The following is a 25,182-nucleotide window of genomic DNA, read 5'->3' on the forward strand; positions in this document are numbered from 1 at the left end:
CCACCTAGATTCGTTATCTCCCAGAGGTCTAAATGAGCAGCTCCATTTTGCATGTTTTTTATAGTTTACACTTTCTCCCCACGGGTGTATTCCAGGTAGTTAGGGACGACCGTAGCTGGTCGGACAGGAGATAACTTTCACCCGAACCCTATTATCCAAAGGGCCTAACAGTTTTAGTCTAGGAGGCTCCTGTGCGGGACCGCCCTTTTTAGGGCGGCCACCCCGCCTAGGTTTAGGGACTGATTACAGGGTCTACTAGGGCGAGTTCAGGATCCCTAGGGCCCCGCTATCCCCACTCCCTCCCTATAGACAGTTAGGATCGCCCCCCCCCCCCACCCCCTCCATAGCCAACTTTCTTTACCCTCACCCCCCCTTTTTTTGAGGGTTACCTTACAACCAGCAGTAGTATTACCACTTACCGTGGGGTGGTCTGGATTCTTGCCTCTATTTCATCCTCTGCATATATAATCACTAATTATAGCCCCAGTAAGGGGTTTTGATCTTTATGTACAATTATAATTGATTCTAATACCCCGATTGTGGGATGACCATAGATACACCAATCTTGGATCAGAACAATGCATCTTTGATAGCATTGTCCCTACACCAGGTTTATTTGCATATTGACCTCTCCTGTCAATTGCGACAATGACAGCTACATATGAGTGACAGTCAGCTATGCCTCGGTTTCTCGCCATCTTTAGTCTGTATCTAGAATAATTGAACTCCTCCATTCCTTACCTGTTCCTTTACTGTTTAATTAATACGCCTACAGACATCGGCATCTGCTACTTGACATTGACAGCGCGGCATGTCTTTGTTTACATGCGATCGCACGCCCCCTTTTCTGGCGTCACAGGGGCGGTGCGCGCCGCACTGCATATAAGCAGAATAGCCGACGGATATGACGTCAGACGCCTTCGCTCCCCACACGAGGAGAGAGCGGCCGGACAACTCCGGCTCCCGCTGACAGCGGGACTGCGCCTGCATACAGTTCACAGTTCGGCTAACCGTGAGTAATGATACACTATCAGTGTATAGTGTGGGGCTTTCTTTTCAGGTCCGTTCCCTCAAAATGGTCTCTCTTTCTCTTATAGGTGGACCCGGTTTATGCCGACTGCATTATATCTCTGTGTGCATAAGTGACCCTAGGGACAGCTTTTTTCTTCCCCACAGGAATAAATACCTTGCATACATTAATTTTTGCAGGTTTTATTAGGGATAGAGCAAAAATTTTTTCCAGGCTCCTGGGTCACTATACTTATTTATATTTTATGCTATGGATGTCATTGCATATTTAATTGACTCCTTTATTTTGCATATATAGAGATGTACCTTTCTCTTAACAGTTGTTGGATATGGATGACGGAATTTACATATCATATCCTCTCGGTCATTGATTTATTCTTTTGTTTATACCCCCTGAGGACGCCCGCTATATACTAGCGAGCAGAAACGCGTTGGGTTATTTGATTACTATACTCTATAGGTGTGCAACTAAACTGCACCCTCTAGTGAGAGGTGATTCGGGACTGACTGGGCCCTGCAGAGTCCCGGACACACCTTGTTAATGTCTCTTATTAGACCGAGATAATCATACTTTTTCATAATACTAGACACTGGTTAATATCTTTAATTTGACATTAAAAGTTAAGTTTTATAGAGCACATCCTGGACACTGTTAGTCCTATATTTCATATTATTTATGCTGGATGGAACAACTGATACTAGGGGCACCGCGTAGATCCCCCTTAATGTTCTACGTTTTTGTGGATCATTTTAACCGTATGGACATACAGAATAAAGAGAAGGTGTCATTTATACCGAAAAATGTACTGCGTAGAAACGGAAGCTGCTAAAGTTACAAAATGGCGTTTTTTCTTCAATTTTGTCGCACAATTATTTATTTATTTTTGGTTTCGCCGTAGGGTATAATGACTGATGCCATTACTAAGTAGAATTGGTGGCGCAAAAAATAAGTCATCATATGGGTCTGTAGGTGCAAAATCTAAAAGGTTATGATTTCTTTTTTAAATCGAAAGTGAATCGAAATCGAAAACGAAAGTGCAAAAATGGAAAAACCCGAGTCCCCAAGGGGTTAAGGGATAAGGGCTGCCAAGCAAATGGGTAGGTGGTGCGTAGGTGGTGGACTATAGAGGGCGGGAGAGAAATATTGAGCGCCTCACATTTCATAGGATTGAGTTTATAATTCCTATATAGAGAGAAACGGCAAAGAGTGGCCATAAGGGAGGGGAGGTAAGTCATAGGGGAAGAGAGAAAAAGGAGAAGATCGTCCGCAAAAGCTGAGCATTTGAAATGGCACGAGGGGATATCCAAACCCTTAATATCAGGGTTACGGCAGATGTCAATAAGGAGATGTTCCATACAGAGGACATATAGAAGGGGGGACAGTGGGCATCGTTGCCTCGTACCACCTTTATTTGTTTTAATGTGATTGAAAAAAAATGTCCACTAGGTGGCTCTGTTCTGTTCCCTGCCACAAGTCAGTTAGTTTGGTCTCCTCCTGGCCTGGCAGGAGACCAAACACAGGAAGTACGTGCGGATCACAGCTCTTACAGGCTTCAGTGACGTTGTGCCTGCTGGGGAACGCCCACTTTCTACTGCCTGGAGCTCACACAATGTGAGCAAGGGGAAAGGTATGATTACACAGCTTGGAAAAAAAAATGTTAGGAGTAGTTAGAGAATATAATCTGAGTTTGTTTAGAAAATAGGGTTTGATGACAGGTACTCTTTAAAAATTATTGCTTCACTCCAACCAAGAGTCTGGGAAACTTACTGGGAATGTATGCTAGAAGAAGTACATACCCATCTGCAAACAGATGATAGGCGTCTCACACCCAGCTCTGTACAGACGAGGCGCAATCCCCCTGAATCAGCTGCCTGCACGTATTCTATCCTTTAGGGGAGATCTCTGGCTTGTCATACATTCCCAGTCAGTTTCTAAGGAGTAAAACACTGACTTTTTAAAAGGGATAACCACTTGGAGAAAGTGATGCGAGAGCTGCTTTCTTTATAAGCGCCGGGCACAAGAAAACAAGAGGACTAGAAAGGAATAGAATGTTGGTGCCCAATGTTCTGTCCAGAGTCATAAATCTCCCCCAATGGACAGAATAGAGATCTGACACTTCTACAGAGGAGGCGGCATCGGACGAGGAGGCACCAAGAAGAGAAGCCTCATTTAGAGAGCAGCCGACTGCAGAGCCGCTCTGTAGGGGCCGTACTAGGAAGTGCCAGGAAACGTCTATATGCCAAAGCTTCCCCCAAGGCCATTGTAAGAATCACATGAACCCATCCCCAATATATTACACACAAGTCGAAGAGAACCTGGCACGGGAAACGTTAGGACAGTAGGTGGAGTACCAGAAGCACATGGGGGAGGGGGATATGTCGGTCAATACCTGGAAATTTATTTATTTATTTTAAATGATTACAGTCCAGCACTGGGCACAATCGTTTTACTACACTCGTTTTATTCTGGATTCCGTACATAAATCCCTTACTGGTGGTGTCGTTGTCCCCTACGCTTTTAACTGTGAATTATGCGGCGGTGCTTCCTGATCCATCTCCAAAGCCCCCGTCTCCAGTAGAATCACACTGCGCTGGGTTTCGCACTAAAGACGTGCGCTATGGAGCCAGAGCAGGGAACTAAGTCACCTCTATTAAAGGGGTACTCCGCTACTCAGCATTTGGAACAAACTGTTCCGAACGCTGGAGCCGGCGCTGGGAGCTCGTGACGTCATAGCCCAGTCCCCTCAATGCAAGTCACGCCCCCTCCCATAGACTTGCATTGAGGGGGCAGGGCTATGACGTCACGAGCTCCCAGCGTTGGCTCCACCGTTCGGAACAGTTTGTTCCAAACGCTGAGCAGCGGAGTACCCCTTTAAAGGGAATTTAGGCACCAAATATAATGTGAATAATGATGGTGTGCAGTGCTCCATCCGGCTCCGCTGTGTCCTCAGGTTGGGTAAGGTATTGCAGCTAAGGCTTTTGAAGTAAATGGCACTAAGCTGTAATCTTGGAGAAGTCCAGTACATCCTCCACGGGTCCTGTGTATGACGGACTCTCTGCTCGGATAGGACCCTTTCCCATATTAATTACTAGGTGCTGGAAGCGACCCACCGGACTTCATAATCTGTCCTTTTCCTTCTTCTTTGGACAATGGCTGCATAAATGTTTGAGGACGTCTTCTCCTTGCTCTTAGGACCTTGGTAACACCCAAAGCGATAAGGCGATACCTCCAAAAGGCACTGAGACTTGGGACAGAGGTGATGCTTTATGACTCGAGGTAGAATGTTCTTCATTCTATCAGTTCTTGTAGAAGATTTCAGACCCCAGCACTGCCACCGGCAGAGCTTCTTTCATCATTCACTGTATTTTTACGGGAGATCAGTTTTAGTTGCTAACAGACGATTTGCTTTACTAAACATCTCGGATTTTGCGCCATCTTCCCATGGGGTTTGGAGTCCAGCTGAAGTATCTCTCGCCCTACGCAATGAGATGATGAAGAAGCAGAATACAGTGTCTGCGAAACTGTCAGTCCATGGTCATTGTATGCGGTGGCTTCTCTGTGGAAGATGCTGCGCCTGCGCGGGTCTACATTGGTTTAGCTGCAGGATCTCCGGGATGGTGAACGGGGCCACATGTCCTCTAACCTGGTAGAGACATAAGAGTATACTTGTCCTGCAGTCATCACACATATCCCAAGCCGCTTCATAACCAGAGAACTGATGCCAATAGCCGGCACGGTCATCCATCCACATGGGCTATATTAACTGTTTAGAAGCCAAAACTGACAGCAGCATTTAACCTGTTATATGCCGCATCATTGGTGGGATAGAGGAAGAGATCGGCTCCCAGTGATCGCACAGAGCTGATCTGTTGTCATAGCGTTGACCTCTGCTTCTACAGCCTTTACTAGAAGATCTTTGAAATCAGTAGCAATGCACTGAATAAGAAAAATATAAAATAAAATTCAAATTCCCCCTTTAGCCTTTTTTTTAAAGATAAAATAAAACCATATTTGGTAGCGGCACGTGCAGTAAGGTCGGACCTACTAAAATGCAACAGTAATAAAACCGCACGGTGAACGGTGTCCAGAATGACTCCAGTCGGCAGATCTTTAGATGTTGTTCTTTTGTGACCTCCTGGAGGAGTCTTCACTGCGCTCTTTGGGTACTTTAGGTCGTCCGGCCGCTCCTTGAAGGGTTCCTCACTATGCCAAATTGTCTCCATCTGCAGAGAAGGTCTCTCACCGCAGCTCGCTGGAGTCCTGAAGCTTTAGGAACGGTTCTGTAACCTTTCCAGACTGATAGATATTTTATTTCTCATCTGTCCCTGAATTTCTTTGGATGGCAGATTGATGTCTTACAGTTTAAAGATCTTTTGGTCGACTTCACTTTGTCAGACAGGGTGACAGGTAATTACTTTTTGACACAGGTCCATAAAAGGTTTGAGAGTTTTTTTTCGAACCTCCATAATAAATTCTGTGTTTTCATTGGTTATTTTTGTATAATATAAAAGGGATCTGTCATCACCAGCATTAACCTTTAGGTACAGGCTTGTAGTGAGGGCGACTCTGATGACAATGGTCTTTTCCATTTCCTGATTTGTGCCGCCATTATTCCCAGTGTGAGGTGCAGAACTGCGTCCTATGCCCTCCCCTCCGAACATACAGCGAGGGAAGGGGAAGGCAGAGCAGGACACAGCCCTGCACCTCCCTCAGCCCTATACACAGCTCCCTCCTCGCACCACCCTCAGGAGGAGAGGAAGGACTTAGATTTTCACAGAGAATCTAGGTCCAGGAGTGAAGCTGTGTGAGCGGGGCTGTTAAAATCTACGTCATGGAGCGGGGCTGTGAAAATCTACGTCCTTCCTCTCCTCCTGAGGGTGGTGTGAGGAGGGAGGTGTGTACGGGGCTGAGGTAGGTGCAGAGCTGTGTCCTGCCCTGCTCTGCCTTCCCCTCACTGTATGTTCGGAAATCTCCAGACAGCTGAGGGGAGAACGCAGAACTGCATAGGACACAGTTCTGCACCTCACACCAGTTTTTAAACTATGCAATTATGTGGCTTGGTGCCCTCAGTCCATTCCCAATCCCAAATTGCACGCCCGGCCTGGGTCTTCAGAATAAACTCCTCCCCTGTGAAAAATCTCTGGTGATCTGAGAGATTTCACTTAATTTCTCAGTGACGATTGAGCATGCGCAGCCGCGACCACAGGCGCTATGAAGTGAAATCTCTCCGCTCGCAAAAGAGATTTCACAGGGGAGGAGTATTGGCGCAGGGGAGGAGGTCATGAAGACCCAGGTTGGACATCATGGTGCACTCAGGAATTGGGAACGCCTGAGTGCACCCAGCCACCTAATTTGCATAATTACAAAACCCGGAATAATGGAGCCACAAATCAGAAACTGTGAGGACCATCATCCTCAGTGTCACCCGCATTACAAGCCTGTACCCATAGGTTAGTGCAGGTGACACTGATGACAGATTTCCTTTAATATTCGTTTAATGATCTGAACATGATCTGAAATGAGCAAAAAATAAGAAATCAGAGCAGAGGTGAATACATTTTCACAGTCTTGTAGGTTTTATGTTAAAATTAAGAGGTGACATTACCAAGTACAGTCAGTCTCTCAAACAACAACAACAACACTAAGCCTTATATGGATCTGTGAATGGAAAATGTAAAGAGTTATGTCTTTTAGAAGATGAGGAGGAAAAAATAAAAATGTTAAATTGTACGTGTCCTCAAGGAGTTATTTATGCATTTCTAAGAAAGAAAATGAATTTGTTTATTGGGGTATGAAAAGTTTCTTTTTACTTTACGGGGACTATGATTGGTTTTACTCTTTATCTCCACTTTGTGCCGCTTTTTGTCACTTAATATATGGAAATAAGAAAAAGTACCAGTTATTTTCTATGTAAAGCAACTCAAATTAAAATTCTCTTTTTTATGGAAATATCTGGGGCCACCACCTGTAAGGGGCACATAATGTTTAAGGGTCTATTCATATGTACATTATTCTGCACAGATTTGATGTGCAGGATTTCAAGCTGTGTTCAGTCATTCAATTTACATTCAAATCGGCAGCAGAAAATCCTGCGCATTAAATCTGCACAGAATACTGTATGTGTGAATAGACCTTAAAGCTTTCTTTTTCTAAGCTGAGGGGTACCGCAATGGGGAAAGCGAGAACCCCTATGTGACAGGGGTCAGCCCCCCCCAATGAATGTGAGGGATATTAAAATGGAGATGGATTGCCCCCAATGAATGTGAGGGGTACCGCAATGGGGAAAAAAGCATCCCAATGAATGTGAGAGATACCATGATGAAAACTGACAGCTTCACAATGAATGTAAGGGGTACCCCAATGGGGATGGACAGTACCCCAATGAATGTGAGGGGTACAGCAAAGGGGACAGATAGTATCCCTATAAATGTGAGGGGTACTGCAATGGGGACAAACAGCACCCCAATGCATCTTAATTCATTCCTAGTAGGGTTTATGCCTATTTGTCCTTCTATACTGATGACATTTTATACATACTGCTCCATGTCTCCTAATTGTCTTGTCAATTCTTCTTTCATAACAGATGTGTTATCATATATTATCATGTGTTATCATGTATTACCAATGTCTTTTTATGTGGTATCATTATCCCCGGAGTCTTCATTTTGGACAGACACACAACAATGACATGTGTGGAACTTAGATAGAGGCGACACAGAGGCAGCGAGGATGATCAGCCTTAACTCATTTATTATTGACAGTCAGATCGAATACAGACATCACAACAGGCATTACATTACACGTATTATCACATTTATTGTCACTCATTGTAATCCCCACTGCCCATAACCCACGGCTGATCAAAAGTGTTGCTACAAAATAGCCTTGATCATACTACGTTTGTGCCAGTGGTGGCGCGGATACATTGGCAAAATTAGGTGAAGACATTTCTGTGCACGGACAGACACGGGTCCTATTGGTTTCAGTTGTAGTGACTACATTCAGGCCATTGAAATCAATTTTGCACATGCACAGATACCTTGGGGTCCCATTTTGCCATTGTATCTCTGTCACGAAGGGCATAAACATGGTGTGAACCGAGCCCAACAACAGGCTATAGTCCTTTACTGAGTGAAGACATGAGATGGGAACACCACGATATAGGACACGGTACAGACAGGACACTCACATACACTTGCTGTATAATATACAGGTATACCAAGTGCACATCCCAGAGGAAATAAATAAGGTCACTTCACCATAAATAAAAGGCATCAAAACAAAAAGCATCAAAAATCCATTCAAGTAAGTCAGGAAGAGCAATGGGTGCGGCTCGGGGCCACGGTAATGGACACGGAAGTGAGAGGTTCCATGTTGGAGTCCTGATTAATAGAAGGCAATGAGAGAGTACATATAGGTCTTTTACACAAGAGGGGACAAGATGGCGGAGTGAGCACTCAATGAGCAGACGGTGGTCCGTCCTAATAGCATACAAACTCCTGGATGTAGACACATATATATCTATAAGCCAGAAATGTCAGTGACCGGAAATGTAAAGGAAGAGAGAGGATAAATCTTCATGTAGGACAATTCATGGTGCAGCTTTTGGGAGATCTCCGTTCAGTTCAATGTGATCCTACAGACCTTCAACCACACAGAGAACTGAGAGGACAAGAGGAGCCCCTCCTGGTCACACGTGTGCAAAATACACCACAAATTCCTGACAGAAATGGAAGGTCACCACAAAGGGAGGTTTCCTCAACTCTGCTTGGACCACCAACGCCAGATGTACCCTAAGGGGGTGAGGACGGGATGCCAGCACTGTGCTGAGATCAGCTTACCTCGCACCGGACCCAGGAGCCTGTGACCACCTGCCTTCGGGGGGCTCTGGCCGCAGATAAAGGTGAAGCTGGGGGAGGGTCTGGTCTGGGGGGAGTTCTGCTGACTGCTGCTGCTGCTGGTGCCATTGCTGAAGCTTCTCGCTCTGCTCAGGTTGTTCTCCGTCAACGAGGGCGATGCAAAACTACGGCAGGAGGGAGAAGAGACGAGGTTGAAGAGAATAATCAGGAAGAGACAAAACACAATCCTACCAGTGATGTTCAAAAGGTTTCCGCATTATATAGGTTTGCCTGGAAAATTTTTGAACATCTCTCATACAGTCAGGAATTGTGGTTGCCACAGTGTTTGGGGCATGGAGCATTAAATGGGTACTCCGCTGCCCCAGCATTGGGAACATTTTGTTCCGAGCGTTGGGTGCAGGCGGCGGGGGTCGTGCCGTCATGGCCACGCCACTTGTGCAATCACACCACGCCCCCTTAATGGAAGTCTATGGGAGAGGGAGTGGCGGCACGAGGGGCTTGGCCGTGACGGAACGACCCCCCACCGCCTGCACCTGGCGTTCGAAATGAACACTGGGTGCTACACAGAGATCACGGGGGTCCCGGTCAGACATTTTATCCCCCAGCTCAGCCAATCAGTGGCTGCAGCAGTGTCATGTGTCAGTCCAGTGATTGGCTGAACAGGAAGGTCCTGTGTGTCCCAAAAGACACAGGACTACAGAGGAGAACAGGATCAACATTAAATTTGGGGATTTTACCATTTATTATATCACATATCAAAATTGCAATATTTATCTCAATAATCGCAAATTTTTCCCCAAATTGTGCAGCCCTCATATGATACAAAAACAAGAAGAACTGTTAACTAGGAGAACGGGAAGACACCCTAGGACCTGAGGGCATAAATGCAGAAAGATTTTAGACTTTAAGTTTCAAGATTCATAAAATTCTCTTAATAAAAATCACTGGTAGAGCTGACACGTTTCAGACAGTTAATGGTCCTTAATTCATGGCTGGGTAGAGGTTGCCAAAAAGGGCCAAAGCAGGGCAGATCCCTCAAAACGAGCCATGTCCTCCTGCCACCATCTGTGGTGAGGATGCCGAGATGACCACTGGCCACAGATGGTGGCAGGATGACCTGGCTCATGTTTAGGGATCTGCCCTGCTTTGGCCCATTCAGCCACACAGGCCAGAGGGTTATGGATGCTCTTTTATGTAGACTTAGGATTTGTCTCTTTTGGGAACTTCTACCCCGTTAATAGGAAGCGCCGAGGCATTTCGGACAGTTGTGTGTTTTTTACAAGATGTTCCATAAAGTTTGAGAATTTTACTAATCTTGAAGTTTTCAGATATTTGGACCAAGGCACGATCGCTGGGCTCCAGCTGCAGGGACACCCACTCAACAAGAAGAATGGGGTTCCCAAAATGCCCCTTGTGAATGGATCAGAGGGGGGGTACAGACCTAGTCACTGCTCCATTTACTGACCGCTATATCAGAGCACTATCTCCAGTCAGTCTAATATAGGAGCGAATGGAGTGGTGGCCACACAAGTGCACTACCGCTCCAGTACTAAGACACCACCGTGGTCTTCAGGGGGTCCCTGCAGGTGGTCTCCCATTATCACACATAACAGGGCTAATACATGCAGATAGTTAGTGGGCCAACAGCTCTAAAGGGGGCTTTAAACTCCCCTTAAACTCTCCTCCCCCCCCATACTAAAGGAATAAATATAAAGGCCCCAAGACATACACTCACTGACACACCAATAACTCACAAGAAGGAGCTGCTGGAGTGGAATGTCAGGACCAAAGGTCATGCCCCCTTACACATTTTTTACAGGTATGTATGTGTTCTGCTTTTCCCGCTCTTTTTTATTGCAGGGGTCAATATTGCTCTCTGCTGATTGGCTGCTGGTATTCTGCCTGGAGACCTGCATTTTTGCCCAGCAACCAGACTCCACAGCAACAGGGCACTGATTGGCCACAGCCTTCTTTTGGCGGGAAGAATTCTGTTTTAGGGTACGGTCACTCGTAACGGATCCACAGCGTATTTTACACTGCGGATCCGCTGGTGACCCGACCCATAGTGTGCCTCCAGCTGTTGCCACCCCCTGGACTGCTCGCATTGGCAATCCGCCACTCCGAGCAGCCACACATCGGCCTGAGAGTCAATGCGTGCATGCAAAGTGTACTCAGACATCGCGACTGTTCTACAATGGTTGAGTACACTGCGAGCAGGCCAGGGGGTGGGGCGAGGCAAGGCGGGGCAGTGGCAACAGCTGGGGGCACACTATTGGTCAGGTCACCGGCAGATCCACAGCGTAAAATACGCTGCGAGAAGGCCAGGGGGTGGGGCGAGGCAAGGCAGGGCAGTAGCTGGGGGCACACTATTGGTCAGGTCACCGGCAGATCCACAGCCTAAAATACGCTGCGAGAAGGCCAGGGGGTGGGGCCAGGCAAGGCGGGGCAGTGGCAACAGCTGGAGGCACACTATTGGTCAGGTCATCGGCAGATCCACAGCGTAAAATACGCTGCAGATCCGTTACTTGTGACCTTAAAGGGGAATTCCAGGCAAAAACTTATATATATATATATATATATATCTCAACTGGCTCCGGAAAGTTAAACAGATTTGTAAATTACTTCTATTAAAAAATCTTAATCCTTCCAATAGTTATTAGCTTCTGAAGTTGAGTTGCTGTTTTCTGTCTAACTGCTTTCTGATGACTCACATCCCGGGAGCTGTCCAGCTCCTATGGGGATATTCTCCCATCATGCAAGGGATATTCTCCCATCATGCACAGCTCCCGGGACATGACATCATCATTGAGCAGTTAGACAGAAAACTTCAGAAGCTAATAACTATTGGAAGGATTAAGATTTTTTAATAGAAGTAATTTACAAATCTGTTTAACTTTCCGGAGCCAGTTGATATATATAAAAAAAAGTTTTTGCCTGGAATACCCCTTTAACCTTAAAAAGATCTGCATTCCTGTGGTCGGTCAGTGCCTGACAGGGAAGAGAAGAAGAAGCCCCCGCCCCCCTGTGACGGGGAAGAGAAGCCCCCGCCCTCCTGTGACGGGGAAGAGAAGCCCCCGCCCTCCTGTGACGGGGAAGAAAAGCCCCCGCCCTCCTGTGACGGGGAAGAAAAGCCCCCGCCCTCCTGTGACGGGGAAGAAAAGCCCCCGCCCTCCTGTGACGGGGAAGAAAAGCCCCCGCCCTCCTGTGACGGGGAAGAAAAGCCCCCGCCCTCCTGTGACGGGGAAGAAAAGCCCCCGCCCTCCTGTGACGGGGAAGAAAAGCCCCCGCCCTCCTGTGACGGGGAAGAAAAGCCCCCGCCCTCCTGTGACGGGGAAGAAAAGCCCCCGCCCTCCTGTGACGGGGAAGAAAAGCCCCCGCCCTCCTGTGACGGGGAAGAAAAGCCCCCGCCCTCCTGTGACGGGGAAGAAAAGCCCCCGCCCCCCTGTGACGGGGAAGAGAAGCCCCCGCCCTCCTGTGCCGGGGAAGAGAAGCCCCCGCCCTCCTGTGCCGGGGAAGAGAAGCCCCCGCCCTCCTGTGACAGGGAAGAGAAGCCCCTGCCCTCCTGTGACAGGGAACAGAAGCCCCCTGCCCTCCTGTGACAGGGAAGAGAAGCCCCCGCCCTCCTGTGACAGGGAAGAGAAGCCCCCGCCCTCCTGTGACAGGGAACAGAAGCCCCCTGCCCTCCTGTGACAGGGAAGAGAAGCCCCCGCCCTCCTGTGACAGGGAAGAGAAGCCCCCGCCCTCCTGTGACAGGGAAGAGAAGCCCCCGCCCTCCTGTGACAGGGAAGAGAAGCCCCCGCCCTCCTGTGACAGGGAAGAGAAGCCCCCGCCCTCCTAGTTTTATTAATATTTATGAATTATACAAGTGAATAAATGTTACCATCTATAAACATTGTGGCCTCCTGTCACCATTCTCTGTTTTATTTAGACTGACTGTGGTGTCTTATTTATTGTTAGTAATCTTTAATTTGTGGGGGTCTGTGAACCTTTTTATAGGGAGCGGGGGAAGCACTTTTACACCCTCTTGTGGCACATCAGACCCCACCTGTAATCACATACCTGCAGGAAACATTACCCATTTTTTAGCAATCTAACATTTCTATCTGGTGTGTTACTTTTTGTCAGTGAGTGTACCCCTCCCCCCTCTATGCTTGATCATTTGCCGTACATGGTTGGCACCCTACCTGCCGGCCTTGGGAGGGGTCTTGGTGCCCTTCTTCCTGGACCCTCCACCAGCCACTGTTTTGGTATTCCGGACGTGCTTGAGCATCCACGCTCTCAGGTTGGAGAGGCCGCTGTACTCCGACATGACGAGCCGAGGCCACGGGTTACACTCCTCCAAATCCAAGGCCGCAATGGCGATGGCTCTGCCAACCTGGAAAACAGAGATAGGGCGTTATCGGTGATCGATAGATCCTAACTCCGTACGTTCTGCTTGGAAATAAAAGTGGACCTCTCGGGTAACTCTTCTGAGGCGCTAAGAGCGAAGTGTCAGCAGAGTTCCCATAATTCCGTGCAGCATCTTGTGTAAACACCACATTGCCGACAGTGCAGTAAAAGCAGAGCAGGCTTGGCACAGACAGGGGGCAGTAGTGAGGAGTATAATGTTAATATTGTAGGACTGGAAGACTAAAGCTAAATGTGTGCCAGGAGTACAGCCAAGCCGGTTCACCAAGATGAGGAGAGCGCACAACATTCCTGCCACCGCCTATTCACATAGCAACCATTATATAACAAGACAACGCCTGGATGGCTGCAGAGGGCAGGGCCACTACCCAGTGACCCCAGAATGACCAGTGCCAGGGCCTGCAGAGTGGGCACATCCACAGATCTCACCTGCTCAAAGATGTCGGTGGTGAACTTGGGTGGGAAGGCGGGCGGTGGGGGAGGGGTGGCTCTGCCGTTGTCATGACACGCAACGGGGATGGTGTTGACGCAGCGGCCGGTGTTGTAGTTGCACTCCAGGGTGTAGCTAAAACAAAACAGAATAACGGTAACAATGTATCATAGACCGGGACCGAAAACTCATTACAGGGACCGGCCATGCCCGCTCTATATGGATAAGGTGGAGGTGTATACAGAGCAGCCATGAGCCATACAAACAGGACGCAGCGAGTCACATGACACCAGGGGAGGCCGCCATCTTACCTGTGAATGATTCCCGTGGCCTTGTGGATGGCAACGCGCCCGCTGCCCTCCTTAGACTGACCGTCCCTCTTGTCCTTCGCGTACATGTTCTTCTCCGAGAAATTACAGCCCATAAAATCAAAGTGAGCGGAGTTCAGGGAGATGAGCTTAGGGTACAACAAGTTCTCCAACTACAGAGGAATCACAGGGGGCGGTATTATAGGAGGTATATTCTTGTATATAGGAGCAGTATTATAGTAGTTATATTCTTGTATATAGAAGCAGTATTATAGTAGTTAGATTCTTGTATATAGGAGCAGTATTATAGTAGTTATATTCTTGTATATAGGAGGCAGTATTATAGTAGTTATATTCTTGTATATAGGAGCAGTATTATAGTAGTTATATTCCTGTATATAGGAGCAGTATTATAGTAGGTATATTCTTGTATATAGGAGCAGTATTATAGTAGGTATATTCTTGTATATAGGCACAGTATTATAGTAGTTATATTCCTGTATATAGGAGCAGTATTATAGTAGTTATATTCTTGTATATAGGAGCAGTATTATAGGAGGTATATTCTTGTATATAGGCACAGTATTATAGTAGTTATATTCTTGTATATAGGAGGCAGTATTATAGTAGTTATATTCTTGTATATAGGAGCAGTATTATAGTAGTTATATTCTTGTATATAGGAGCAGTATTATAGGAGGTATATTCTTGTATATAGGCACAGTATTATAGTAGTTATATTCTTGTATATAGGAGCAGTATTATAGTAGTTATATTCTTGTATATAGGAGCAGTATTATAGTAGTTATATTCTTGTATATAGGAGCAGTATTATAGTAGTTATATTCTTGTATATAGGAGCAGTATTATAGTAGTTATATTCTTGTATATAGGGAGCAGTATTATAGTAGTTATATTCTTGTATATAGGGAGCAGTATTATAGTAGTTATATTCTTGTATATAGGGAGCAGTATTATAGTAGTTATATTCTTGTATATAGGAGGCAGTATTATAGTAGTTATATTCTTGTATATAGGAGCAGTATTATAGTAGTTATATTCCTTTATATAGGAGCAGTATTATAGTAGTTATATTCTTGTATATAGGAGCAGTATTATAGTAGTTATATTCTTGTATATAGGAGCAGTATTATAGTACTTATATTCTTGTATATAGGAGACAGTATTATAGTAGTTATATTCCTGTATATAGGAGGCAGTATTATAGTAGTTATATTCTTGTATATAGGAGGAGTATTATAGTAGTTATATTCTTGTATATAGGAGCAGTATTATAGTAGTTATATTCTTGTATATATGGGAGCAGTATTATAGTAGTTATATTCTTGTACATAGGAGACAGTATTATAGTAGTTATATTCTTGTATATAGGAGCAGTATTATAGTAGTTATATTCTTGTACGTAGGAGCAGTATTATAGTAGTTATATTCTTGTATATAGGAACAGTAGTATAGTAGTTATATTCCTGTATATAGGAGGCAGTATTATAATAGTTATATTCTTGTATATAGGAGCAGTATTATAGTACTTATATTCTTGTATATAGGGGCAGTATTATAGTAGTTATATTCTCGTATGTAGAAGCAGAATTATAGTAGTTATATTCTTGTATATAGTAGTTATATTCTCGTATGTAGAAGCAGTATTATAGTAGTTATATTCTTGTATATAGAAGCAGTATTATAGTAGTTATATTCTTGTATACAGAAGCAGTATTATAGTAGTTATATTCTTGTATATAGGAGCAGTATTATAGTGGATATATTCTTGTATATAGGAGCAGTATTATAGTATTTATATTCTTGTATATAGAAGCAGTATTATAGTAGTTATATTCTTGTATATAGGAGCAGTATTATAGTAGTTATATTCTTGTATATAGGAGCAGTATTATAGTAGTTATATTCTTGTATATAGGAGCAGTATTATAGTAGATATATTCTTGTATATAGGAGCAGTATTATAGTAGTTATATTCTTGTATATAGAGGCAGTATTATAGTAGTTATATTCTTGTATATAGAAGCAGTATTATAGTAGTTATATTCTTGTATATAGAAGCAGTATTATAGTAGTTATATTCTTGTATATAGAAGCAGTATTATAGTAGTTAGATTCTTGTATATAGGAGCAGTATTATAGTAGTTATATTCTTGTATATAGGAGGCAGTATTATAGTAGTTATATTCTTGTATATAGGAGCAGTATTATAGTAGTTATATTCTTGTATATAGGAGCAGTATTATAGTAGTTATATTCTTGTATATAGGAGCAGTATTATAGTAGTTATATTCTTGTATATAGAGGCAGTATTATAGTAGTTATATTCTTGTATATTGGAGCAGTATTATAGTAGTTATATTCTTGTATATAGAGGCAGTATTATAGTAGTTATATTCTTGTATATAGGAGCAGTATTATAGTAGTTATATTCTTGTATATTGGAGCAGTATTATAGTAGTTATATTCTTGTATATAGGAGCAGTATTATAGTAGTTATATTCTTGTATATAGGAGCAGTATTATAGTAGTTATATTCTTGTATATAGAAGCAGTATTATAGTAGTTAGATTCTTGTATATAGGAGTATTATAGTAGTTCTATTCTTGTATATAGGAGGCAGTATTATAGTAGTTCTATTCTTGTATATAGGAGCAGTATTATAGTAGTTAGACAAGAGCAGCACTTACTTGGTCGTTATCATCGGTGAAGTGGTTCCCATACATGAAGCATCCCCTTTTTGAAGCGTGGCCATGCAGGTCCACATAGAAGGCAATTCCACTTTCCTGAGGGGGAATAAAAGTTGTGGGCTCATTGTTGCCGTCACCGTCCAGCCGGGACTCACATTGGTTGCCCTCTTCAGCCTTGGATTCCAGCCCCAAGACCCACTTTTCCTTTTCCCTGATGAAGTCCTCGTGCTCAGGTAAGATGGGGGTTTCTTTTGTAAGGCCCTGAGGTGCAGCATACGGCCCTTCTCTGCCCATACTGTTTAGCAGGTTATTAGTCTTCTCCATGTCAGACAAGTCCTCCTGTGTGGGGCGCTGTTGGGGGGAATGATTGGAAATCTTTGGTCGTAGTGCGGGGTTGGAGGGGGAGTGTGTTGTGGGATTCCTGCAGTCGGGGTCATTGGGGCGGACGCGGTTGTGGATGTGGTGATAGAGAAGAACGGCCTTGGCTCCGTAGACTGATGAATGGAGCTCCACATCTGGGGCAAGATACTGTCGGTTCAGGTTTACTCCCCGGGTATCTGTCCTGCATGAGGAGAGAAGAGCTGTCAGTAATGTCCCAGCGGATGTCTCCCCCATGTTATCTCTCCCCCCACACAAATGCTCCATCTCCACTAACAAATAAGAGTACGGTAATGTAATCCGCACAATACTGACCAGTAGGGATCGACCGATAATCGATTTTTTAGGGCCGGGGCGGTGCGGTGTGGTGGTGGGGGTTTGGTGGGGCGTTGTTTGGTGGTGCTGGGGGGGCGGGGCATTATCGGATTATCGGCAAGGTAATTGCTGATACCGAAAATCGGTCGATCCGTACTGACCAGTAACGTCGTCCGCGCAATCCTGACCAGTAACGTCATCCGCGCAATCCTGACCAGTAACGTCATCCGCGCAATCCTGACCAGTAACGTCATCCGCGCAATCCTGACCAGTAACGTCATCCGCGCAATCCTGACCAGTAACGTCATCCGCGCAATCCTGACCAGTAACGTCATCCGCGCAATCCTGACCAGTAACGTCGTCCGCGCAATCCTGACCAGTAACGTCGTCCGCGCAATCCTGACCAGTAACGTCGTCCGCGCAATCCTGACCAGTAACGTCGTCCGCGCAATCCTGACCAGTAACGTCGTCCGCGCAATCCTGACCAGTAACGTCGTCCGCGCAATCCTGACCAGTAACGCCGTCCGCGCAATCCTGACCAGTAACGCCGTCCGCGCAATCCTGACCAGTAACGCCGTCCGCGCAATCCTGACCAGTAACGCCGTCCGCGCAATCCTGACCAGTAACGCCGTCCGCGCAATCCTGACCAGTAACGCCGTCCGCGCAATCCTGACCAGTAACGCCGTCCGCGCAATCCTGACCAGTAACGCCGTCCGCGCAATCCTGACCAGTAACGTCGTCCGCGCAATCCTGACCAGTAACGTCGTCCGCGCAATCCTGACCAGTAACGTCGTCCGCGCAATCCTGACCAGTAACGTCGTCCGCGCAATCCTGACCAGTAACGTCGTCCGCGCAATCCTGACCAGTAACGTCGTCCGCGCAATCCTGACCAGTAACGTCGTCCGCGCAATCCTGACCAGTAACGTCGTCCGCGCAATCCTGACCAGTAACGTCGTCCGCGCAATCCTGACCAGTAACGTCGTCCGCGCAATCCTGACCAGTAACGTCGTCCGCGCAATCCTGACCAGTAACGTCGTCCGCGCAATCCTGACCAGTAACGTCGTCCGCGCAATCCTGACCAGTAACGTCGTCCGCGCAATCCTGACCAGTAACGTCGTCCGCGCAATCCTGACCAGTAACGTCGTCCGCGCAATCCTGACCAGTAACGTCGTCCGCGCAATCCTGACCAGTAACGTCATCCGCGCAATCCTGACCAGTAACGTCATCCGCGCAATCCTGACCAGTAACGTCATCCGCGCAATCCTGACCAGTAACGTCATCCGCGCAATCCTGACCAGTAACGTCATCCGCGCAATCCTGACCAGTAACGTCATCCGCGCAATCCTGACCAGTAACGTCATCCGCGCAATCCTGACCAGTAACGTCATCCGCGCAATCCTGACCAGTAACGTCATCCGCGCAATCCTGACCAGTAACATCATCCGCGCAATCCTGACCAGTAACGTCATCCGCGCAATCATGACCAGTAACGTCATCCGCGCAATCCTGACCAGTAACGCCATCCGCGCAATCCTGACCAGTAACGCCATCCGCGCAATCCTGACCAGTAACGCCATCCGCGCAATCCTGACCAGTAACGCCATCCGCGCAATCCTGACCAGTAACGCCATCCGCGCAATCCTGACCAGTAACGTCATCCGCGCAATCCTGACCAGTAACGTCATCCGCGCAATCCTGACCAGTAACGTCATCCGCGCAATCCTGACCAGTAACGTCATCCGCGCAATCCTGACCAGTAACGTCATCCGCGCAATCCTGACCAGTAACGTCATCCGCGCAATCCTGACCAGTAACGTCATCCGCGCAATCCTGACCAGTAACGTCATCCGCGCAATCCTGACCAGTAACGTCATCCGCGCAATCCTGACCAGTAACGTCATCCGCGCAATCCTGACCAGTAACGACATCCGCGCAATAGTGACAAGTAACGACATCCGCGCAATAGTAACCTGTAACGTAATCCGCACAGTACTGACCAGTAACGTCATCCGTACTGACCTGTAACGTCATCCGTACTGACCTGTAACGTCATCCGTACTGACCTGTAACATCATCCGTACTGACCTGTAACGTCATCCGTACTGACCTGTAATGCCCTTTCACCACCCCGTCAGGGTTCAGCATGGGGATGAGCTTAAAGATGTACATGCGCCTCAGTGCTGCCGCCCGGGGGTCGTCCTGCCGCAGGATGAACTCCAAGAAGCCATTGAAGACGAAGCTGGAAGGGGTCTCCCCTGGGTGAACGCGGCTGCTCAGGAAGAAAACCTGATGTGGGGCAGAGCGGACAGATCAGATACTTAGCACACGGGCAGGTGGGGGCGCTATACCGGGGTCCACTCACCCTCTTCCCACTGAAGCGGTACGGGCGCGGACAGGAGCGATCCGGGAACAGCTTGTCCAGTCTGGGTTCCCGTTCCTCCATCATCCCGTGGCCAGAGCTGATGGTCAGGAGGTCCACGCGGAGCCCCTCCAAGGAGTGACACAGCAGCTCCCGGTGGTAATAGATGGAGTCGGGGGGGCTGCTGCAGAGAACAGCACATACACTATAGTCACATGACCTGATGGCTGCCCCTAACTCCACCCACATGACCTGATCTCATCACTGTACAGTATATTGTATGAGTGACACCCCGGTCTTCAGCGTGTGCGCCCTCCATCACAGGTCAGAGAACCTGGGTGTCAATCATACAGCGCTCTCAGCGTGGCAGCCATTCATGACAGTTATCCTTTAAAGGGTTTTCTGGGAGAAGAACAGTATAACAAAGCCAATTTATTCCAAAAACAGCACCACCCCTGTCCTCAGGCTGTGTGTGGTATTACAACTTGAAGCCATTCCCTATAATGGATAGGGCATAAGATGTCTAGGGGCGGAGTACCCGTTTACAGATCATGACGGATATGGAAAAATAAAAGAGTTTTAGGGGTTTCAAAGGGGTACTCGACCCCTCCACCCCTATACAAAGGATAGATGGTCCCAGCAGCTGGACCCCCCACGATCAGACATCTTATCCCCTATCCTTTGAATAGGAGATAAGATGTCTAGGGTCGGAGTACCCCTATCACCCCTTCCCACAAATAAACGTATATTTACATCCACTGCGGGCTCCCGCTGTATGACGCACGCTCAGCAGGTGAGCGACCATCATACCCGATGGGGGTCCTGGTTGCTATTAGCAACCAGGACCCGCGGCTCATACCGGACATCGCCAATCGGGCTGATGTCCGGTATTAACCCTTTAAACGCAGCGATCAAAGTTGATTGCGGCGTCTAAAACGGGAGATTGCCATTGCCGATTAGCTCGGGACCGCTGCGGTGAAATTGCAGACAGCTGGAAGCGCCTTACCTTGCTCCTCGCTGGCAGATCAGTGTTTTATTGCTCCAAGCCTGAGATCCAGGCAGAAGCAATTGAGCACAGATTACACTGATCCAATACCGGATATCGCCGATTGGGCTGATGTCTGGTATTAAACCTTTAGACGCCATGATCAAAGTTAATCGCGGCATCTAAAACGGGAGAGTATGCTGCCGGTTATCTGAGCGGGGCTGTTTGGGACCGCCACGGTGAAATCGGGGCGTCCTGAACAGCGGGAGTCTTCTTACCTTTCTCCCGGCTGTCCAAACGGCGCTTGATTGCTCCAAGCCCGAGATCCAGGCTTGAGCAATCAACCGCCGACAACACTTATCAATGCAATGCTACGCTATGGCATAGAATTGATCAGTGTATTCAATCAGTGTAATGCATGTTTAGTCCCCCATAGGGGCTATAACGCAGCAAAAAAAAAAAAATAAATAAAAGTTAATAAAATGTGATTTAACCCCTTAAATAAAAGTTTGAATCGCATAGTGTAAATAAAAATATAAGCATGTGGTATCGCCGCATGCGTAAATGTCCGAACTATAAAAATATAGCATTAATTGAACTACATGGTCAATGGCGTACAGGTTAAAAAAAAATCAAATTCCAAAATAGCGTATTTTTGTTCACCTTTTATACAATAAAAAAATAAAAAGCAATCAAAAAGTCTGATTAAAACAAAAATGGTACCGATAAAAACTTCAGATCACGGCGCAAAAAAAAAAATTAGCTCTCATACCGCCCCGTATAAATAAATAAAAAAATGTTATAGGAGTCAGAAGAGGACAATTTTAAACAAATTTTGGTGCATGTAGTTTAAAAAAAAATGTAAGTAGTAAAATAAAATAAAACTATTTAAAAATTGGGTATCCTTGTGACCATATGGACCTACAGACTAAAGGTGTCATTTTTACTGAAAATTGCACTGCGTAGAAACAAAAGCCCCCAAAATGTACAAAATAACGTTTGTTTTTTTCCAATTTTGCCCCACAAATATTTTGTTTCTGGTTTTGCCATAGATTTTGTGGTGAAATGATTGATGGTATTACAAAGTAAAATTGGTGGCGCAAAAAACAAGCCCTCATATGGGTCTGTAGGTGGAAAATTGAAAATGTTATGATTTTTAGAAGGGGAGGAGGAAAAATTAGATTTTTTTTTTGCACTCACCATAAAATCTCTCTCTCGTAGCCTTCATTGGGGGACACCTATACTGATGGGTATATGCTCTTGCCACCAGGAGGCGCTGACACTAGGAAAAAAACTCGGCTCCTCCCTGGCAGGATATACCCGCCCACTGGAAGTGAGGTCATCAGTTGTGTCACAGGCAGTAGGAGAAGTCAACAAAGAAATACGTCCGAAGGACCCTAGAAAAGAATCCAGGAGAAAAAACCCAAGAACCGGAAAAGAAGATCCAGAACAAAAATGAAGAAATGGGTGGGTGCAGTGTCCCCCAATGAAGGCTACAAGAAAGAGATTTTACGGCGAGTACAAAAAAAAAAAAATATCTCCATTTTTCGGTCGCTCTTCATTGGGGGACACTGATCCTATTGGGACGTACCAAAGCAGTCCCCTAAGGTGGGTGGGAAGAACAACCACCAGAGAAGGGGAGACTGTCCGGAAACTGACGAGACCCTGGGCTAAAAGGCAACAGAGACCCAGAAACTGAGTGTCCGAAAGGTCCCACCGTCCATGGAGATGGACTAGGACGCCAAGGAAAAGATCGGCCATTGTAGAGACTCAAACCTATGGTCCACTTAGAGAGAAAAAAGAAGGGCTGCCAGGAAGCCCCACGACCGTAACCATCATGGAAAGAGATAGAAAAAAAAGAATTCCAGAAACACAGAACCGGACAGAGGGCCAGCCAGGCTGTAAAACAAAAATAGAAGGGGCCTGAAAAGGAAAACCCAGCCTAGAGAACCAAGCGATTCAAGAAAATATGGCAAAAAAATGCCAAGGAGAACAGTGCATGAAGGAGCAGAAGGAGAGCACAGTCAAGGTGGAGTCCAGAACCCCTGGATAAAAAGGAAGAGAGACGGAAACCGGCCCTAGAAAGGCACGATGCAGAAGATCGATGACCGAAATTGAAAAGCTGAAGGCTCCAAAACCAAAGTCCCAGGGGAAAGCCGTGAGCACCCGGGCGGAAGCTGACAGTCTGACAGTGCCAGAACAGCGGTAAAAAAACGTGATGAGGAAAGCAGATGGCGAATTGTCCTGACTGGCGTAATCTCGAAGACCGGAACACCCTCCATCCCAGGAATATGTGGACCCCAAAGGAGGAGACGGAGAGTAACAAACGGCCAAAAAAGGAACTGAATGCCCTGAGAAGGAGCATCCTGGAATACCAGAGCGGCCGACATGGGAACGGAGGTTCCAGAGTCTCCTAGAAGACTTACACCCGTAGGGCGAGCAAATCCAGCCACCGTAGCTCTCCGGGAGACATACGTCTATGTCTGGACAAGAAAAAGGTGAGGTACAGGAAGACCGCCCCACAAATGGGATCGCGGAGAAGTCTGGGCAGGAGTGCTACCATGCCCGAGACCACAACCATCACTAAGGCCATAAGAACCAGAAGGGCCAACCTAGACAATAAGGCCAGCCACAGCAGCCTAGGAGGTTGCCCAATACAAGGAGACTCCCCCGTACTCGCACAAGACAGCGAAGAGGGAATGGGCACGGAAAACCAGCCTTGAACCCCAGTGGTCCGAGTGGACCAGAGTATTCCGAAGCAACATCCTGTCAGGATGGGAACAGAGAGGGAAACAAAGGAAACCCAGCTGGGACTCAGGATCTGGGTACATGAAGGTTTCTCCAGAAGAATATTGTGTCAGTGTAGAGCAACTGACACTGTCAAAGGGAAGGATGAACACACCCCTCCAGGGAGAATGCGCCAAGGAAGGAGAGCAATGGCAGGGCCCAAACAACAGACGGTGGCTAGACTCGCTGACGCTGAGCCCTTCATTGCATAAACTCCACCAACAGAGGAGCGTGCCATGTCTACATGAAGAGCAGGAGAGAACCAAGAAAGAGGGGGAGAGCCGGGCTGCAATAGTGGGCAGTAAGCACACAGGCAAAGCTGGTACAAAGCTCTTCAAGGGGTGGTGAGAGGAAACTCAGGTACTGACCGTGCTGAGCTTCCTGATCCCCATACCTCCTGCCAAGTAGGAAAGGTATTGTAGGAACGGGTCAATATAATGGGAGAACGCAGCAGCCCCAAGAACCCTGCGGCAACATAGCGAGGTATGGAGGAGCCATTTGTGTCCCCAGAGGAATCTGAATCCTGGACACTGGTCCTGGGTACAGAGAATGCAAGTAAGAAGCACACCCAGTAACCTATAGCATGTGGGAGGAACCCTTTTGGGTGAAACCTTGTCCCCTGTGAAAAAAAAGAGGAGGGGACCAACAGTGCGTCAACAAAGCCAATCTGGTTGCTGACTAAGGCAGTAGAGCAGGCGACCGGCCTGCACCGAAATCCAGGAAAGATACCTAGAGGCATAGGGGGCTGTGGAACAGACTGCGTCGTCCTATCAGGCCCCATGCCAGAACAGATGTGTTCAACTGCAGCAGACCTGTACAAGACCACAGAAAGGCCCAAGGTACACCCCACTGAAAAGGAGAGGAGGTGGGCTCTATACGTGCAGAGTGTCCGTAGCATATGTGGGGACACAGACATGGTTACCGCACTATAGTAGTGAGGCACCAAGACAGCAGCCACGAAGAAAACACAGACATCCAAAGTGCCGGCGGTATGGAAAATAGGCGCAGCACCTAATGGGGTGAAATAACCATGCTCATAGCAGACCAACGTAGGGGGACAGAGAGGGCTGCTGTCGCTGCAAAGGTTAATGGAATCTGCAGGAAACGCCCACACCCCGTCTACTAATGATGATACATATCAGGACTGCTGTCACAGACGCAAGGGGTGAAGGATGCAAGTGGTGCAGGAAACCATGCAGGACCAGACCGACTTACAGGTATAAGGAAGAAAGAATATCCAATGAAACCACAGGGTCACGTTTTCGGAACTTCACAATGAAAAGTGAGGCACCGGACTGCAGCTGTGGAAGGAGGGAGGTGACCTGGTGGATTAGAAACCCATGCAGACAGTCTGGCTAATGGGCATAGGGACCATGGAACACACCAGGATACCGCATTCAGAACCACACACAGAAATTGGGTTACCAGCCGTCAGGCATGTGGAGAGGGACCTGGTAGAGTAGGGAAACCTGTGAACCATAATGTGGTGCATGGTATAGGGCCCATGGAACGACCTGGGCTCCACATTCAGAACCTCACCTTGGCAGTGGGTTACTGAACTTCCGCCACGGTATAGGATGTATGGTAGGTGACCCGGCGCAGTAGGAAACCAT

General features: G+C 46.9%; 1 protein-coding gene across 3 annotated transcripts in view; it reads right to left on the reverse strand.

Annotated features, from left to right (window-relative positions):
• AGBL5 (AGBL carboxypeptidase 5) overlaps positions 1-25,182 on the reverse strand; it is a 67,922-nt gene that overhangs the window by 14,320 nt on the left and 28,420 nt on the right. For all 3 annotated transcript variants that reach the window (XM_056563709.1, XM_056563710.1, XM_056563708.1), the window contains exons 6-12: positions 19,801-19,981; positions 19,546-19,724; positions 16,746-17,307; positions 14,038-14,207; positions 13,726-13,861; positions 13,074-13,264; positions 8,872-9,053 (exon numbers count right to left, since the gene is read on the reverse strand). In XM_056563709.1, the coding sequence (XP_056419684.1) occupies positions 8,872-9,053; positions 13,074-13,264; positions 13,726-13,861; positions 14,038-14,207; positions 16,746-17,307; positions 19,546-19,724; positions 19,801-19,981 (1,601 nt within the window). The remainder of the gene's footprint in view (positions 1-8,871; positions 9,054-13,073; positions 13,265-13,725; positions 13,862-14,037; positions 14,208-16,745; positions 17,308-19,545; positions 19,725-19,800; positions 19,982-25,182) is intronic.

Source organism: Hyla sarda, chromosome 3 (assembly GCF_029499605.1).
Source record: "Hyla sarda isolate aHylSar1 chromosome 3, aHylSar1.hap1, whole genome shotgun sequence".
NCBI lineage: Eukaryota > Metazoa > Chordata > Amphibia > Anura > Hylidae > Hyla > Hyla sarda.